We start from the raw sequence: 18,640 nt of genomic DNA, 5'->3' as shown, positions 1-18,640 counted from the left end.
GTCACCAAAAGAAGCACACAAAGCTAAGAACATCAGCTCCTTTTTTTTATTATTATTATTTACTGTTAATTCCCCCCTAAACAACAGCACAATTCAAATAACAATGACACACACATCTCACTCATATACACAATACCACTAGCCTGCCTGCCAGTCTGTCTGGCCTTTGCTTGGTTCCTGGTGGAGCTGTTTGGAGACAGCCCCCTCTGTAAAAATCCCAAATTGGACATAGGAGGCACGAGAAAGGGGAGACTCTAGCCAGAGAATACATCGGTTTCCAGAGTCCTCAGGGAGTGCCAACTTGGGAACATGCTACAAATGCCTGGGTGAAGAGCAGAAGGCACTGTTTTCATGTGGCTGTTGGATAAATCCCATATGGGGATGTAAGACCTATCTATACCCCTTTGCAGACCAGGGCTGCAGAAACACAGTGGGGTGAGCCAGTGGGCTCCGTCAACCAAACCATGGAGCAGGCATGGAAACCAGGAGCCCAGAATAGGAATCTGGGTGACAGGGAGGTCCCCAGATAAAAGCAACCTTTTGCATTAGCTGCAAGGTAAGATACAGTGTGAAATGTCATGTCCCCTTCTATCTGTTCTGCAACTATAGAATGTGCAACATCTTCATCATGATAGAAAAGGTAAAGAAACAATCTCCCAGCATTTTGGCCTAATGCAATTGAGCAGGACCCTGCCAATTGTACCGTCCTGTGGAAAAACCTACTACTACACTATCCAGGGAGTCCGTGGTCAGTCCACCCCCACCCCTAACATTTTAGTCACTAAATCTATGAATTCAGCTAAAGTAATGTACTCTGGAATACAGAGAAGCCCTGCAGTTGGGGAGGGATAAAGATGGGCCAAGACTGGGGTCTCAGGAACAGGTGACTTCCTGGCTGTCTTGGGGAAGCTCGTTGTTGAAACTGCTCTCTCCAAATGGTGAGTAAGGGGGGACCTGGGGGCTTCGATGATCAGCAGGCCCTCTGGGGAAAGCGAGGCAAAAACTGTCACAGGATCCACCTCTGCAGGAAGCCTAGGAGAAAGAAGCACGAGATACTATTCATGTATTATTGTTAATATGGCTTAAACATTCTTTTTTTCACTTGAAAGAAAAGTTTTCTTAACTTTATTTATTTTGAGAGAGAGAGTGAGAGACAGCGTGAGCAAGGGAGGGGCCGAGGGAGAGAGAGAATCCCAAGCAGGTTCCGCACTGTCAGCTCAGAGCCCCACGTGGGGCTCAAACTCACGAACCGTGAGATCATGACCTAAGTTGAAACCAAGAGTCGGATGCTTAACCGACTGAGCCACCCAGACGCCCCAAAAGAAAATGTTTCTGATATGAATTTGGGCTCTTAGGGCATACAACGCTGGGTTTGAATCCTGGCTCTGCCCTTTTCTAGCTGTATGATCTTGGGAAGGTCACTCAATTGCTCTGAGTTAATTTCCTCATCTGCAAACGGAGACAGGAATATTAAAACTGTATAGTATTTGAAGTGAGACAGAGTCTGAACATGCTTTGCAAATGGTAAAGTGGTGTTCGAACAGTAACCTAAAAGGTCCCTGGGGCCCAGATATTTGATCCTTGGTTGAGGTCCCTCTACTCACAATGGACCGGCTGCTGGCAGAAATGGCCACCACTCCCCTCCCTTTGTAGAACATAGGTAAGGTGTCACAGCAGGCAACACATTTTCATCTGCCATGTGCCTGCTGAGAACGCGTTATTGGTGAATTAATGATGGAACAGGATGGTCGCACAGTAAGCTACTCTATGATGCTTAGAATGAGCCTTGAGGGGTGCCTGGGTGGCTCAGTTGGTTAAGCGTCCGACTCTTGATCTCAGCTCAGGTCATGATCTCACAGTTTGTAAGTTCAAGCCACACATTTGGCTCTGTGCTGATAGTGGGAAGCCTACTTGGGATTCTGTCTTTTCTTCTCTCTGCCCCTCACCTGCTTGTGCTCTCTCTCTCTCTGTCTCAAAGTAAATAAATAAACTTAAAAAAAAAAAAAAAAGAATGAGCCTTGATTTGGGTCACATCTGAAGTAGCTCTTGGCAGGTCATAATTGCTTTGTTCTCAAAACACATTTATAGGCATTACCTGGCTAGAACTTTATAATGATCCTCCAATGGCTAATAGGTAGGAATTAATATGCCTGTTGCATAAAACATTTAACAGAGACTTGGGGAAATCAAGTGACATGTTCAGTGAGTGAGAACATCAAAGACAGGATTTCTGAATCCAACTCTGGTTCCAGTTCTGAAGCTATATATTATAATTTTTTGGATCGTTTTGGGTAAATGAGGCAATCTTGAGACATGGTTCCTTCATCAAACTACTGGTATTGTGAGAACATGTTCATGGCCTCGCTGGGATGCCATTATAAATAAAGATGATGGAAACTATGACCTTCACCTGCATATCATCTCATTTAGTTGTTAACAATAATCCCACCAGGCAAGTTCCCTCACTGTCCCGATTTACAGACAAGGAAATTGAGGACAGAGACGTGAAGTGATTTGCCCAAGGTCACGCTGCTGGTAAGAAGCATATGGAAATGGAATTGGAATCTTGGTCTCCAAACCCATGATGCTCTGCTCTACTGCGTCCTCTGGCACCAGACTTTTGAGAAAAGGATTATGGTAGGGAAGCTAGGAGGGTCAATCAGCATAGATCTTTCCATTGGTCCAGGATGACTCTGCCTGTTATAAACGCAGGGGTTTTGATGACAGAACCAAGAAATGAGGCAGATCCGTTCCTGGCCAGGGCAGGATCCTTCCTGAAGGGGCTGGGGAGTTTTCTCTGTGAGTAGCAACATGTAGCCACATGAGTGGAATCTACCCAGGAGACTCCTGCCAAATTAGAGCCACGGAGATTAACAAGGGGCTTTCTGGGAAGGATGGAAGAAAAAGAGGGAACTTGGGCAGGCACCAAGTCAAACTTGAAGCACAGACAAGGCCAAAAGTCTGGACCTCCCTCCCACTGCCGGGGATGGGCCGACTCCGTTTAACTATTTACATGCTAACCCGTAGCATACCTGGTGCAATGGGGCAGGGCAGCCATGGTCCAGAGCATGGCCCTTGCAGGCAGGCAGATCTGAGTTTGAATTCTGACTCTTGCTGTGTGACCTTGGACTGGTGATCTAGCCTCTCTGAACCTACGTCCTTATATGAAAAGTGGGTTAACAGTTTCTGTCTGGGAGAATTACATGGGATAATGAAAGCGAAGGGCTTAGCCCAGTGCCTGGCATACCCTAAGTGCTCAATAAATGTTAGCCTCTACATTGTTACTACGGTCACTGACCATTTAAATGGGAACCTGGATGGCTGTGAATATTTTAGCACACATTGTGGTATCACCAAACTAAAAAATGTCTGAACCTAAAAGAATCTTCTTGATTGTTCAGGACAGTGCTCTCATATTACATATGGGGAAACTGAGACCCAGAGATAAAAATAGACTTGTTCAAGGTCTCTCACCAGGTGACCTATATGTTGAACCACCATGGTGGGAAAATTATTCTTCTTCCATTCTCTCTCAATCCTTCTATTTGCATCCGAATGAACATCTCAGCTAAGTGTTGCCATGATCTTTAAAGCTGTTAGCCTCTATCCCTTGCTATTGTCGCTTTTTAACACAGACAGAGCTGATCTAAGGCTTAAACCCTTAAGCAGGTAATGCTATCTAGTTGGAACTTATCCACATTTTTCTTTCATTGGGTTTGTTTTATGACTGCCTTCTTCAGTGAACATATTAGTGGTGGTACTTTAACTTTCTCAAAAGCAACCTGATCAAAAAGGAAAGAAGTCTTAAGCAACTAATAATATGGGCATGTAAACACATAAAGCAGAGAGTAGTTGAAGATGGTCTTCAAATGACTGCAATCCGGTTTCCCCTACCTGGGCAGGAAGGTCATAGGCTTTGAAGGTGGGGAGATCTGTGTTTGAATTCCAGACCTGGTTCATCACTAGCTGTGTGACCTTTGTGGAATTCCAACATCCCTCTGAACATCAGTTTTCTCATCCACAAGATGGACTTAATAACACTGGCTCCACAGGATTCTTTTACAGGTGAAATAATATTACACCTATACCCCTCTTATGGCTCTTGACACATTACAGGTGTCAGTAAATAGCAAAACAGATACCTGGGAAGATGGAGAGCAGGGACCTAAAGTTTGCTTTGACTCTGAGCATCCTCCATCAATGACTTCCTGCGTCCCCTGCTTCCTGTCCTTACATTCAAGTTGGCTATGGAAAGATCCCATCTACAGTCTTGCCCTGCTCCCAACCCACAAGATCTCTCCTGCACCCCCTCATCCAATCAACATGGCACCTTTCACATGGGGATGGATGTGTTGGGACGAATTTCCTAGTCATGGCTAAGGCAAACAGCTGTAGCATCCTGCCTGGGTGGAAAACTCCAAGGATCTCATTCTGGCTGAAGGAACTTCCCCCTGTTCTCTGATGACCAGAGTTTTTCCGGGGAGAGTCAATGGAGCCTCCTGAGAGTGGGCCAGGGCCATCTTTGGTGTCTAGAGCCTGGGCAGAGCCAGGGGGTCCCGGGAGGTCCCAGCTGCTCTCATGTGACTCCAGCCTTGCAGAGTTTTTAAAATAATATTAGTCCTCACAGACTGAACACTGAGTCTTTACCCTGTGCTGAATGTTTGACACACATGTTCTCATTCCCCATCACAACTTGGTCCAGAGGAAACACGGGGACAGAAGCTCAGAGCAGTTCAGCTGGTTGTTCTAAGTTACCCACTTTCTTTATCATGGAGCCAGGTCTCCCTATACCCAGAGGTGAGCTTCAAAATATTTAGCAACTGGCACAGCTGGACAATGACCAGACAGAATGGATGGATACATGGCATAGTGATGGAGGAGGGTCCTGGGGACCCCCTGTTGTTGGCATGTGGGGAGGCTCAGAGGATCCCAGGGACAGGGTCAGGAAGGCCAGGTTGGCTAGGGAGGGCACTTGTGGGGCTCAAGACAATGGCTAGCCCAATATTATAACAAGAAGCTCAGCTCGGCTGCTGGACCCCAGCCGAATAGCAGCCTGTGCCTTGAGAAACTTTAAACATTTCCATTGGTCAAATCACCCCAGCAAGCTGTTTTCCCGGAGGCATCAGAGATGGGGAAATCCACGTTTTTAAAAGATGATTAACCCGCTGACTTCTTTCCAGCTCAGTCCCTTCCACGGAGTTGCCCTGTCAGTGACTCCATCCTGAGACCTTATTTGAGTCTCTTCAAAGAAACATCAGCTCCCCCACACTTGTCCCCCCTTCTTCCCCCCCCCCGCCCTCAGCAGTGTGTGATCTGGCTGCTGTACCAGGAGGAGGTGTGGGTCTTGGGGATGGCAGGCGAGCCAGCGAGCGTAAAGAGAAACAGTTAGCTGTTTGCCTTACTGGGAAGTGTCCATGGGCTTCTAAGAACTCAGAGGCGCCGGGCGGGTCAGGAATGGGCACACGGCAGGAGAGACAGGACTGCAGAATCCCCAAGCTGAAGGAAGCCTCAGAATTCAGCTGGTGCAATCTCTCCAGACCAGGACATTTTTGCCAGGGCCGAGGGTGGAGTTGAGACTCCATAACCACACCAATGATAGTAATAATAGCCTGCCACTTATGAGGACCAGCTGGGTGCTGGTGGCTGTGCTCTGATCTCATTTCATTTTCAGTCGGTGGATTCCGGAATCAAGACCCACCCCCATCCCTTTTACGGGTGAAGAAAGGGCATCCTTTGCTCCGGGGCACGAGCACTGAACCGAGTTCAGGGATCGGTTTGGGGCTAAATTCTAACTGTAAGGACCTTAGGTAGCCCCTTACACCTCTGGGAATTTAGTTTCCCCGGCAAACAAGGAGGGTAATGTCTCTTCTGCCCGCTGCAAAGATTAAAGGCATTGACTGGGACAGGGCTTTGGAGCCAGAGTGCACGCAGTGGACAACTGCTGAGTACAGGGAAGAGGTGTTTACCAGCAGCACCCGGCTGTCGTCTCCTTCCCTACAGGCATCGCCCTTAGGGCCCCGGTGTGGCTTCGATTCACTGGCCCAGCCTGGTGGTCTTCCGGCCGCTCCCATGATTCCCCCGGCTCAGCCCTTCCCACAGCCCTCAGCGAAACCCACCCTTCACATGTCCCAACCTCTCAGCCTCCAAACCCCTCCCAGGAGGAAACAGCAATGTCAGGACAAGTTCGGCCTTCATTCTTGTGGATACCGTAGGGAAGGCGTACCCTCTCCTGCGTTGGGACACTTAGAGCAGGCACCCTTTGAAAGAATCCACTGGGCACTCGGGCACCAAGGGAGGGTCTTTCTTGATGGTGGTGGCGATCCTCCCTCAAGCGTGCCACGGGGTGAGTGCCTCGATTTTCACGGAATCACAGACAAATCATTTTGCTTCTCTAATTCTCGGGCTCTTCATCTGTAAAGTGACATTGTTAACTTCCCGCCTCGCGGGGCACTGAGCCCAGGTGTGACGGCATGATCTACGTAACCTCTTCCGGGACCCTACGGCAGGTTTGCTGTGACACTTTCTCCCCTTTAGGTGTGAGGGTTCAATTCCCTCACTGGGGCTCGTCTGGAAAGAGAGATGCCCAAGATGGAGACGCTCCGGATCTTGGGTCCCAGGCCCTACCCACTCCTCCACCCTCACCCTGGAACCCACGCCGCCAGGGCACTTACTGGATTTTCTTCGTGAAGTTCTTGGAAACGATGCCACCTTCTTGCTGCTTCTCTTCATGTTTGCCTAGAAGAGAGTGGAATGCCACGCGTAAGCATCGATGTCCCCCAGACTTTGGTCAGGACTCAGACTTGGGTTCGAATCCTGCCCCTGCCCCTGCCTCGCCGTTTGACTTGGGGTCAGAGACACCAGTTTTCTGAGCCTCTCTGGTCCCTCGTCTACTAAACGGACCCCCCTGAGCCGAGGCTGTCGTAAAGATGAACTAAGACGACGGACCAGACAGGAGGCCTAGACGGTGGTTTGTAGGCAATTACAAGTTAGATTTAGGAAATCACGGAAACTGAACCACATGTTGTATCTTTTAAGTCTTGCCTCTGGGCCCTTTCCCCTAACCAGCCAGTCAAACCCTGAAGCTAACATCCCAGGAGGGGTGGTAGAAAAGAAGTGGGGTCACATGCTGAGCCCTAGTCTGCCACCCAGTTGACTTTACGACGCACAGTCTTTCCTAGCTCTGAAGGTGGGCTTCTTTCCCCCTTGGTTACTGATGTGGAAACTGAGGTCCAGTGATGGGAACAAGATCACCCAGCAGGTGTATGGCAGGCCTTAGCTCTGAACCAGCTCCCTCTGAGTCTACACCGAGGGCTGCGGGTCTGATGCCCCTCTGCCTGTTCCAGCCTGAAATTAGCTCTTTGAGCCACATTATCTCTACCTAAAACTGGATGAACTGCCTGGAAATAATGTTTCAATCTGCTAAAACAAACAAACAAACAAACAAAACAGAAAAAACCCACCCAGACTCTTGAAAGAGGGCTTTCTTTAAGAAATGACACCTTAGACACCACAGATTTGAAATTCCACCTGCCCCACCTTCTAGAGGGTAGCAGGGGTGGGGCTGTTTTCTTACCTGAGGAAGAGAAAAGATAAGAAGGTTTGGGCCCAAACTGGCTATCACCTTCAATTTACATAGCAACTTCTGAGCCTATTGACTGCTCCTTACTCCTTTTTTATTAATTTTTTTAATGGGGAGAGTCTCTAACTTCTCTTTAAACAAACCGGATTAGGGCAGGGTGGAGCCTTTCAGCTCCTATCTTTATTTGTTCCTCATCTGTGGGGCCACATTCCCAGGCCAAGAACCCTCATTTCCACGGGGACACCCTTCTGAGAGGCTGTGGAATCCAGAGTGTAAATAACCTCGTGGGATTTTTTTTTTTTTTTTGGCAGCCCCAGTCTTAAAAAAACTGACGATTTATAGGCGATTATGTTATCAATTGTTTCTTCATTATTCCTAATTTCTTTATTACTGACTTTGCTCTGACTGTAAGATAATACATGTGTATGCTAGAAAATGTAGAAAACGCCGAAATAAATGATCAAAACTACCTGTCCTCCCATCACTGCGACAAGACCACATTTTTTGTATACGCTCCAGACTTTTCTTTGTATGGACATAAGTGTTATATAGGATAGATACATATCGCAGATTTTAGGAAATGGGATCATATTGCGCATTATGCTCAAAACTGTTATCTCTTGCCAACACATTATAATCATTTCTCCACGTCTTGCCAAATATTCTTCGGCAACGTGATTTCTTTAACGGCTGCGCGGCGTTCCGCTGTAGGGATCCCTAAGTTCATTTAGCCAATCCCTGGCTTTTTGGGCAGTGAGACGGTATCTGACCTTAGAGAGAACCTCACGGCACCACACGTTCTTACAGCTGGATCTTTGCATCTGGCCTGATGACATCTTTAGGATAAATTCTAAGTTCTAGAATTTCTGAGACTTGCTCTGTATTGCCAGATTGCCCTTAGGAAAGGTTGCATCAATTTATTCTCTCACGGGCTGGGTGGAAAGGGGTCCACTGATAGGAATTCGTTGTTTAACTGCAGGGTCTGGGTACCCAGAACATGCTATGCTTTGAACGCGCTGCCCCCGGGAGAGTTGATTTGGGCCCGCCAAATCCGTGAGTGCCAACTGTCCAGCCCTAACCGGGCCTGTGGCCGAGGAGCACTGTCTGTTCTCTGACACCCTCCCCCCCAGAGCCTGGGCCTCCAGAGAGGCCTGCTTCCCCTGGGGACTGGCCAATGCCTCTGACTCAGCCCTTTTGCACCGCTGGTGTCCTGGGAATAATAAGCAACAACAAACTCTTATACAGCGCTTTCTTGGTGTGAGCCACTGTCCCAGCCCCTTACTAATAGCGACTCCTTTAATTTTTGTGACAACCTTAGAAAGCAGGGACTCTCATTATTACCATTCTGTGGATGGAGAACGGAAGCTCAGAGAGGTTAAGTGATATGCCCAAGGTCACACAGCTTGGAGTGCTGGAGCAAAGGTATTTGGGTTTTGGATTTCAGTCTCTGCTCTAACACTTTCTAGCCCATCTCTACTCTTCTCTGAGCCTCAGTTTATTCTTCTCTAAAATGGGGGTGACAATAGCTTCCTAATTTGGGGGTTGCTGTGAGTAGCAAATGAAAATGAGTCACAGGACTGCTTTGTAAGTGGTAAAAATATCGTGTGAAGGCGAAGGCTTGTGGCTTCTTTTGATGTTTGGAGAAAGGACTACTCCTGAAAGGCTAAGCTTCCCTGTCCAGGCCCTGAAAATAGGGTATTGGGGTTGGGGAGGGGAGGATCTCTGAGCAGGGGCAGCTCCAAGATTTCCATAAAGAGGAGCCTGGTTGAAAGTGGATGCTGCTACCAGAGGCTCATCTTGAAGCTTCTATTTGCATATTATTTGAATATCTATTTATTGGGGCAGCTTAAGGATTATGAGTGATTTTTAATTTCTTATTTTGCTTTCCTAGCTATGTTTTCTACCGTGGAAATATTTTATTTTCGTAAACAGAAAAAAGTAATTATGATTCTTTTTTTAAAAAAAGAACTCATCTGGAGGCAGGGCAAGCCAGAGGCCCCTCACAGCTGCTATTTTTTCAACATGCCTCAGAGAAGTGTAGGTGCCAAGAAGCAGGGGTCAGCACTTCAGGGAAAGCCATTGGCCCAGCTAAAGAAAGAAGGTGCTGTTTCCAGGGGAGGCAGAGGCCCTGGGATTAAGGAGAGGGGGTGGGAATAAGGCCTCTGGGTTTTCCAGTTTCTTCTTGGCAAGGGCTGGGCCCAGTGGCCCATGAAGAGAACATTTCTTGGCTGCGGGCTGCAGGGTGCGAGTTGGGGTGTATAAGCATCATGGAAAGCATCTAGTCTAGCATTTTCCAAACACTTGCCTGGAACTATACACTCATATATGGTCAGATAAGACAGGGCTGTCTCCAGAGAGCCATAAACTACATTAATGTAGCAAATCAAAGCTCTGATAAGTCCTGCAGTAAGGAGACCTGTTTACAATTTTGTTTCCTCTGGCACCTTTTAAAAATCTGTACCGCCTTCCTTCCATTTCTCAGGTGCCTCGTGGTATCTTAAAATGTACTGTTTGGCAAATGCTGATTTAGTTCAACTCCTCCTAAGACCTAAGGCCAACAGTAAAACTGAAGCCCAAGACGTGGGAGGATTTGCCCAAGGCCGCATAATCAGAAGAAAATCCAGCCATTCTGACTCGGAACTGTCTCAGCAGGCCTGGCTTTGAATTTCAGACGTTGCCATGGAGGACCAAGGGATCTCAGGTGAGTGACTCTCTCTGAGCCTCAATTTCCTCCTTGTAAAGTGGGTGTCACAAACCTACCTATATTTCCTTGCAAGTCCACATGAGGAACCTGGGAGCCAACATTTGTAGGCATTTAGCACAGTGCCTACACCGAGTGCTTGAAGAAGAATAGGTCTGTCATTATGAGATATAGGATAAAAGATTGGAGCTGATTTTAAACGGAACCCTGATATCAATCTGACTTCATATCCATTTTATGAGAGTCTCTATAGGTACTTTCAGGGGATTTGGATTCTGTCAAGCTGAGGGTGCTAAGTACATACCTATGGAGCATTTTACAACCTAAAAAGGCTTTGTCTGTCTTATTGAAGCACCCAACCACCCCATTTTACAAACATGGAAACTGAGGTTCCATGATCCACTCAAAGCCTCATTCAGTGCCACTGCATTAGTAAGGTGCTTAGCTGAGGTCTCAGCCTGGAGCTGCCAGAACCCACCTGTTAAGAAGCATCTAGAAGGGCACCTGGCTGGCTCAGTCAGTTAAGCACCTGACTTGAGCTCAGGGCGTGATCTCACGGTTCATGAGTTCGAGCCCCGCATTGGGCTCTGTGCTGACGGCTCAGAGACTGGAGCCTGCCTCTGATTCTGTGTCTCCCTCTCTCTCTGTCCCTCCCCCTCCCACACTCTGTCTCTCTCAAAAATAAATAAACATTAAAAAAAAAAATTTTTTTTAAAGAAGCACGTAGAAAGGAAGAGAATGGGGGAGATATACTTCAGGGGTCTCCTGGAGGGGCCAGAGGGCACGGGGACACCTCCAACCAAGGGTGGAAGACTCTGGAGTCCGAATGAAAACCAGAGACGGGAGAGGTGGTGATAATAATCGTTTACAGAGTGCCAGGCAGACACTATTATTAGCTCCAGTTTACAGACTCTCTGCATTTATTATCATATATTGTCAGCTCACGTTTAATCTTCCCTACAGATCTGCAGGACAGATATTATCATGATCCCCATTCTGCAGATAAGGCAACTGAGGCTCAGAACAGTGAGAAGACTTTCTGAGCAGTCTTCCATCGGGCAGTGTCGGGATTTGAACCCAGGTCTCAAAGAACATCTACGATTTATGGTGTACTGGGGCCTTGCTCTGTGCCCAGCATTTTAATAACAGCAGCATCACAGCAATAACAATACTGAACCCTTGTCCGCACTTGACCCCCGTCAGCTCATTTAATACAACAATCCTCATGCACCAGAACCCCGATTTCCAGATAAGGAAACACAGCACGGGAAAGATAAACATTCTGAGCATCCTGCTGGTTAGTGTGGCACAGCCACTTTCAGAACTCAGGCCTGGCCACCAGCCAACTCGGAACGCCCTGGCTGAACCCCTCCATCCGCACATGGCCCCAGCGTGTCTCCTGGCCTACCACCCCCGGCAGAGCCTCTGATGTTTACAATTCCGCCCTGTGAGGCTTTGAAAACTCCCCCTACACGCCGCCTGCCCCCGCCAGGGCTTGTATCCGCCCAGCCTGCCTTGCAATGGCTTTTATTGATTCTCTGGCCTGCCAGCCTGTGCCGGGAACACACTCTTTTTAATGGAGCGTTAATTGGGAGGGAAGAGAGAGAAAGCTGTTCCCCTGCCCAGCAGGGACTGAGTCTCCTGTCTCCTCCTCCTTTCTCCCAGGCTGGGATGTGGCGGCAAGGACCCCGGGCCTGGCGTCCTGGGCAGGCCTAGACTTTTCCTGCTGCTGACTCATGGCGTGACCTCGGACAAGTTCTGCTTGGGCCTCAGCCTCCTCAGCTGGGAAATGGGAGCAGACAGCCCTGCTTCTCAGGGCCGGAGTGAGGATTACTTGGAAGAAGGAATCTAAGAGTCTTAGTCCAGTTTTTGGTACCTAGTAGGTGCTCAATAAATCATCAAATCTCTTCTGGCCTCCCAATTCCCAAGACAGCCTGAGTTTGAATCCGGGCGGCCTTGGACAAGTTACTTTCAGCTTTCTGTGCCTCAGTTTCCTCATCTGTGAAAAGAGGAGACAAACAGGCCCCACCTCCTCTGGTTGCCTTCACTGAGATGCAGGTAAAGGGCGGAGTGCGGTGCCTAGCGGAGAGTAAATGCTCAATCAAGGTCCCAGTTAGTATCCTCATAGTGACTGTCAGGCCTCAGCGCCCTTATCTGGAACAAGGGGCCCCATTCCTCTTGAAACCTGCGCTGATCATTAGCTCTATCGTAGCATAGCACTTGACACACTCTTCTAGACTGTGCTGTGACACTGTGCCCCATCTCGTCCTTGTCTTTGTATTTCTTCTCTATCTGTTTGACTTACCCTTTCTATTAATTTTTTTCTCTGTCAAAACCTGTGACGTGGTTTCTACTTCCCTGACTGTGCTCTGACTGATAGATTCAGCCCTCAAAGGCCCCAGCCACTGGGTCAGGTTGAGGTGTCTCCTGGAAGCCAGGGAGAGGACAGCTTTTCCACAAAGATAACTTCTGTGGCCTGCATTCCTGAGCCCTGAAGTCACCTGTGTCACGCTGTCACAGCTCACCCTCTAAGGGAACAAACATTCTCTTGGCCATTCCCGGGGCTGAGGCCTACACCCTTCTCCCGGGTTCTCTCTCACTCCTGCCCCTCACTCACCAGACACCTCCACGTAACCGTCCTTGGTCTTCACCATCAGCTCCTCTGGCTTAAAGCTGTGCACGTTAACACACACTTTCCAGGGCTCCCCAGGGAAGGGTGGGGGGCTCCTGCCCTCAGCAGGTACCCCGAACCTGGCTGCAGCCGTGGGCCCCCGAGGCACCATGCCTGACCTTAGGGTTCCAGGCCATGCCGGGGAGAATCGAGGCAGGGCCCAGTTGCGCCAAGAGGCAGTCAAGTCGTCCGGGAAGGGGTCCATGCCAAAGTCATCATCCAGCAGGCGCGAGGGGAGGGAAGAGTCTCGGAAGGGGTCTCTGCGCAGGCGGCTTGGGAGATGGCAGGAGAAGGGCATCTGACCATCAGCCATGGCTGCTGAGCTGGAGGGGAAACGGAGGCTCAGAGAGAGGGAGCCACCTGCCCAAGGTCACCCAGCAAGGTGATGTGGGTGGGTTGGCCCTCCAAGCTTATTTTTCTGCTTCAGAAAATGCTGAACCATCCACTGCCAAGGACAGAGGGTGTGCACCCGGCTGGGATCCCTGCCCCCAAAGACACTCCAAAGGCTACCACCAGCTGGTCCAGCAGAATTCCAGAGGGCCCCTCTCCGCTCTGCCTCACCAGAGATCCGCCAGTCACTGTCCTCCCAGACTGTCCAGGCTCTCAGCCAGAGCCACTGAGCTGTCTAGAGGAGAGTCAGGAGCTTAATAAACCCAGGGACGCAGGCCTAGAAACTTCTCCTTGCTTCTTCAGGGCTGAGAGCCTTCTATTTATTGCTGCTTGGGGCTGGAGGCGGGTTTTTCGAGCGCCTCCTGTCACAGGAGTATTCGGAGGTGATGAACCAGCCCCTGAGAATCCGCTGAGGGAACAGCTGGGCTCCCAGGGGTAGGGGAGGGGCCGAGTTCAGCCAGCCAGTCGGACACTCTCCTCCCCCCCCCCCCCCCCCCCCCCCCCCCCCGCCGCGCTGGGCTCAGCTCCGCCCCCTCTCCCAGGGCTCGCTCCCGGAGCCGCCTCCCCACTCTCAGTGCAAAGGCCGGCTATTAATAACCCTCTGCCTGCTAAGGGCTCAGGTCACCCTCGGTAATACCTTCCCCAGAGCCTGCTGCCTCCTGCAGAAGGAGGGGAGAGGGTTGGGAGCCCAGTGCATTTGAAGGCAGGTGGCTTTGGGCCGCAATGCCCACTTACAACCCGGCGTGGTCACTTACTTGCCTTCAGTGTCCTCTGAGAGCAGTAACATTATTCCCCAGCCACCTGTGAGCTGTCAGTTTTCCCAGCTGTAAAATGGACCCCATAGCCAGCCACTGCATGGATGTGTCATGAGGAACACGTGAGGTAACCATCCTTAAACATTTAGCAGACGGACACTTTCGCATATTCAGTTTGGAGTTCTCCATTGCATGATGCTTGCTGTATGCTGGGTCCTGTTCTACGTGCTTTCCAAATATTAAACCGGCTTCAACGGCACCACCAATCCCGGGAGGTAAGGGGAGTGCCACTGTCCCCATTTTACAGATGAGGAAACTATCACAGGAAGTGTTAGCCAATGGGAGCCCCGCATGACTGTTAATAATGATAATTATCAGAAGGTGCTGTACCCAGGCAGGCGGTCTGGTCTGACACAGGGAGCCCACAGAGGACCTGTTCTAGACTTCCCTGCCCCTCCCCCATAGCTTGGAGAACGAATTTGTAAACCGTCCTTCTACCTAACAGCCCCTTGAGCTTGGGTTCTGACTTTGATCTGTCCCCAACAACAGGTGGGCAGTTGGGCATGCCCTTCTCCCCCACTCCCTCCCTCCCCCGTGGGCTTCAGGGTCTCAGCCCTGCCTTCCTCCTGGGGTGGGGTGGGGTGGGGTGGGGTGGGGGTGTTAAGGAATTCAATGAGTCATTGGTTGAGAAATCGTTTTGATGTTCAGCAGTGCCTGCATGAGGCCGTTTGCTAAAAATAATACTATGGAGAGCAACAGTTACCATCATTTTTGGCCTCCTCTTATGCTTCTGTGGCGAGCACGTGCCAACCCGTTGAACCGTCACAACATCGGGGATGTTATCACCACCCCCATTTTGCTGGTATGCACACAGCTGCCAGGTGACAGGGCTTGGGGTGGGGGGGACCAGGGTCTGTGCTGAGCTGACTGGTTGAGACCCCACCCTCCTTCCCCCACTAGCAGAGAGAGGAAGGCTGAGGTGCCCCCGCTCCCCCATCCCAAGTGACTGGGTCCCCACTTGACTCTGGTGAGATCATCAGGCTAGAAGCTTGAGGCTGACGTCATGGCCGGGCACAGAAGCCTCAGCGCACCTATAATTACAGCAGGGGCGAGGCTGGCTGGCTGGCTCTGAGGCCAGAACGGGGAGAATCACTGTGTGACCCAGAGAAGAAAGCCGGAGCTGCCTGGGACCTGGGCCGGGGCCAGGGTGAGGTTTCTGGGTGGGTGGCTTGGTCCCCAGCCGTTCGTGTGTGGATTTGAGCAGGTGGAGCGCTTAGTGTGTTTATGTGTTTATTTATGGGTGAGTCTGCTGATGGGTGTGTTCTAGAAGACCCTCCTACTCCTTCCTCTCTAGGCCTCCTTCCCACAAGAGCCTTCATCCACCTTCTCATTTCAAGGATGCTGCCAGCAGGAGAGGAGGGAGGGTGTGCAGCTAGAAAACAGAAATAGCAAACATTAGCATTTATCCAGCACTTTCCACGCTCCAGGTTCTGTTCTAAGCACTTAAAATTTATGTATATTAACACATGCGATCCCCCTATAGCCCTATAAGGAAAGGACTTTTATGATCCCCATTTTATTGCTGAGAGAACCAAGCCTCAGTGAGATTGCACGACTCACCCTTGTCTACACACCCAGTTAAGTGGCAGAGCTGGGATTCGAACCTAGGCAGTTTGGCTCTTGACCCCTCTGCTGTACTACGGTTTATAATCACCGTCATGGCTTACATTTAACTGAGCACTGACTGTGTACCAGACCATGTGCCCAGCACTTTATTCATGACCTCAGTGGACCCTCATGGCTCAGAGAGGTGAAGCCCCTTGCCGAAGGCCACACAGTGGGACTTGGGAACCCCTGGTCTTGTCCAGTGATCCTCCCACATGCCTGCTGTATGTGCTCCCTCCCCCAGCCCCCGCCCCCAGATTCTCACTACGTTTCTGGGTCAGGCCAGCCTTCCGTTTTGGGAAGCTGAGGAGGGAGGCAGCTGCTCATCCTGCTGACCTAGCCTCCTGGAGAGGAGTCAGTAAGCCCTACAGGCTGTCATCAGCCAGATGAAAACATGGGGCCAGGACCAGGAGAAGCCAGGTAGGGGAGGGGGCCCCCAGGCTGGCTCTCTCTGGGAAGGAAAGACCCTGTGGACTGTGTGTGTGTGTGTGTGTGCGCACACGTGTGTGAGTATTGGGGCAGGGGTTGGGGGCAATATTCGACCCCGGGTCCCAGAACAAGTGTTTTCTTGGCTACTTTCCTCTTAGAGCTTTCACATGGGAAGGACTGCAGTTCATTCTCAAACAGCCCAGGGGGAGGGTGACATCACCCTGCAGCCCGGAAACAGGGGCCCAGGAAGGAGCAGTAGCTGCCTCAAGTCACACGGGAAGTGCCAGGATGCAGACACAATTCTGTGCTCTTCCTGTGCTGCCTTTCCATGGCAGCAAGACTCCACGTTCCGTCCTCCCCTAGGTATTTCCAGCCACCCCCCCACACCGTCCCACCCAGCCTCACCACCCCTGAGCCCTAACTCTACAGGGGGTTGGGTCTGTAGGGCCTGCAGGGGGGCGGCCCTGTGGCTCCCTCAAAGGCCTGGCTTTCTGGATGTCATTTTTGCTTAGTGTTTTCTCTACAGTTATAGGGGTCTGGAGCTCACAGACCCACCTCGGGATCAGAATTGGCCCTGCCGTTCTAGGCTCACACCAGGCGTGGGCGCAGATCCTGGCGGCCTGCCGCATTCAGGCTCCAGATGGAGAAAGACCCACGTCAGAGTTCCCTCCGTTGGACGCCCCAGGAGCCCAGCACACCTGCAGCAAATAGGAGAGGTGTATGCTCGTGTCTTTTTCCATTCCCTTTCTCAGACCCCCGATGGAATTTCCAGCACGTTCGGCTCCACGGGGGCAGGACCCTCGGGTGTCTTGCTCGCAGCAGCATCCCCGGTGCCTGGAAGGGTGCCCGGTACGTTGTAGGAGCTCGGCAGGTCTTGCCAAGCAGGTGATGTCCCGTTAGCGACCCAGTGTCACAATTGCCTGGCTCACATGTGGCAGACCCTGTATGCAATAACAGCATTAGAATAGGGCTAAAATTTCCAGAGTGCCTAGAAGGTGCCAGCACCCAGTGGAATGCTTTCCAAGCGTGCTATTTATTTATTCCTCACCACAGCCCCCCTCCCAGAAGTTCATACCATCATCATCTCCATCTGACAGATGAGGACACTGAGGTTCAGCACAGGAGGGAACTTGTCCAAGGCCACCAGCTTGTGGGTTCTAAACCCAGCTGTGTCTGAACTTCAAGCCCCGTGCTCTTTCCTTGGCCAAATGCCCGGGCAAAAACAAGATGATTAATAAATGAAATAAATAAACAACCCACGTGGTCCCTCCCTACCCAAGTCAATGCCCTCATAATCCTACACAGCTAATGCTTATTTATTCATCTCTAGCTTCCTGTTACTATTATGTCCAAAATTCTTTCCAGAATGTTCTGAATAACAGTAATTCATGATAGCCACGCTTTCTGTTTTGTGGAGGAAAGTTTTATTACTTATACGGGAAAGGGAATATATGGAATTAAATAATTCGAGTAAACATAAAGAGGGGGAGAGTATAGAGAAGAACAGAGAAGGGTTAACACATCAAATCGGGTACTTGCAACATCCAACCTCTGGCTGGGGGAGCCCCTCGGTGAACAGCCCCCGCTGGAGTCCCGACTGAGGGTCCTGGGCAGCATGTCCTCCCCTCGGGTGAGGCTTCCGACTATTCCCGCCAAGGCAATATATACACTACCCATGTGTGATCTCTGGTTAGTCATGAAGTTTGCCTAAGTGCAGTCCTGAGCAAGCTGGGTTTTTTCTCTGTGTCTCTTATCCTGTCTCACAATCTTAGGAGCCTGGGCCTGTGCACGTTTCTCTTCCCGCCCTGATCCATTCCAGGGGACCAGCCTGGTCTGGCTCGAGAAGGTGAGGCAAGTTAATCCCCCTTGGCGTCAGGAACAGAAGGGCCAATTCTGATCCCGAGGCCAGATACGGAGCACAAGCCAACTAAGCCCCCCATGACGGTGTATGTGTGGCTCTGGGCAGAAATGCATGACAAGTCTCACAAACACGCTCTATACAGAACACAGGGATCGCTTCCTCTGACCACCTCTGCAAGTAATAATAATAATAATACTTATTTAACATTTTGTAATAGTTGTCTTTTGCATAAACTGATTTATTTGATCCTCATCCAAATTGCTTTAAGATAGGTATTATTATCCCTGTTCACAGACGACAATATTGAGGCACCAATATTGAGGCACAGAGAGGTTAAATTACTCGCACGAACTCACACAGCTACAAAGTAGCAGAGCTGATACTCAAATCCAGGCAGTCTGGCTCCAGAGTCCGTGCTCCGCACCACCACATGAGCCTGTGGATAACAGCTCCCCAAACAACAAAATAGTAATGATCTCCACCATTGCTGGAGAACTCTTACATGCCAAGCTCCACTAAAGACCCTACCTTACCTCTGTCATTCCTTATGACAACCCTGTGAGATAGTAGTATATTGTTAACCCCGTTT

General features: G+C 50.2%; 1 protein-coding gene and 1 long non-coding RNA gene across 2 annotated transcripts; one reads left to right on the top strand and one right to left on the bottom strand.

Annotated features, from left to right (window-relative positions):
* Nucleotides 1-32: 32 nt before the first annotated feature.
* Nucleotides 33-13,756, bottom strand: HSPB8 (heat shock protein family B (small) member 8). Its single transcript, XM_007079634.3, is given in 4 exon segments — nucleotides 33-962; nucleotides 965-1,032; nucleotides 6,672-6,735; nucleotides 12,898-13,756. Coding segments are annotated over 4 exon segments (588 nt in total). The 5' UTR covers nucleotides 13,265-13,756; the 3' UTR covers nucleotides 33-873.
* LOC107179399 lies at nucleotides 8,862-12,184 on the top strand. Its single transcript, XR_006209862.1, has 3 exons — nucleotides 8,862-9,001; nucleotides 10,062-10,280; nucleotides 11,946-12,184. It is a non-coding gene; the product is annotated as an uncharacterized LOC107179399 (long non-coding RNA).
* Nucleotides 13,757-18,640: the final 4,884 nt, after the last annotated feature.

Source organism: Panthera tigris, chromosome D3, assembly GCF_018350195.1.
Source record: "Panthera tigris isolate Pti1 chromosome D3, P.tigris_Pti1_mat1.1, whole genome shotgun sequence".
Lineage (NCBI taxonomy): Eukaryota > Metazoa > Chordata > Mammalia > Carnivora > Felidae > Panthera > Panthera tigris.
Note: the sequence above shows the minus strand (reverse complement) of the source record. Positions and strands in the feature narration are given on the sequence as shown.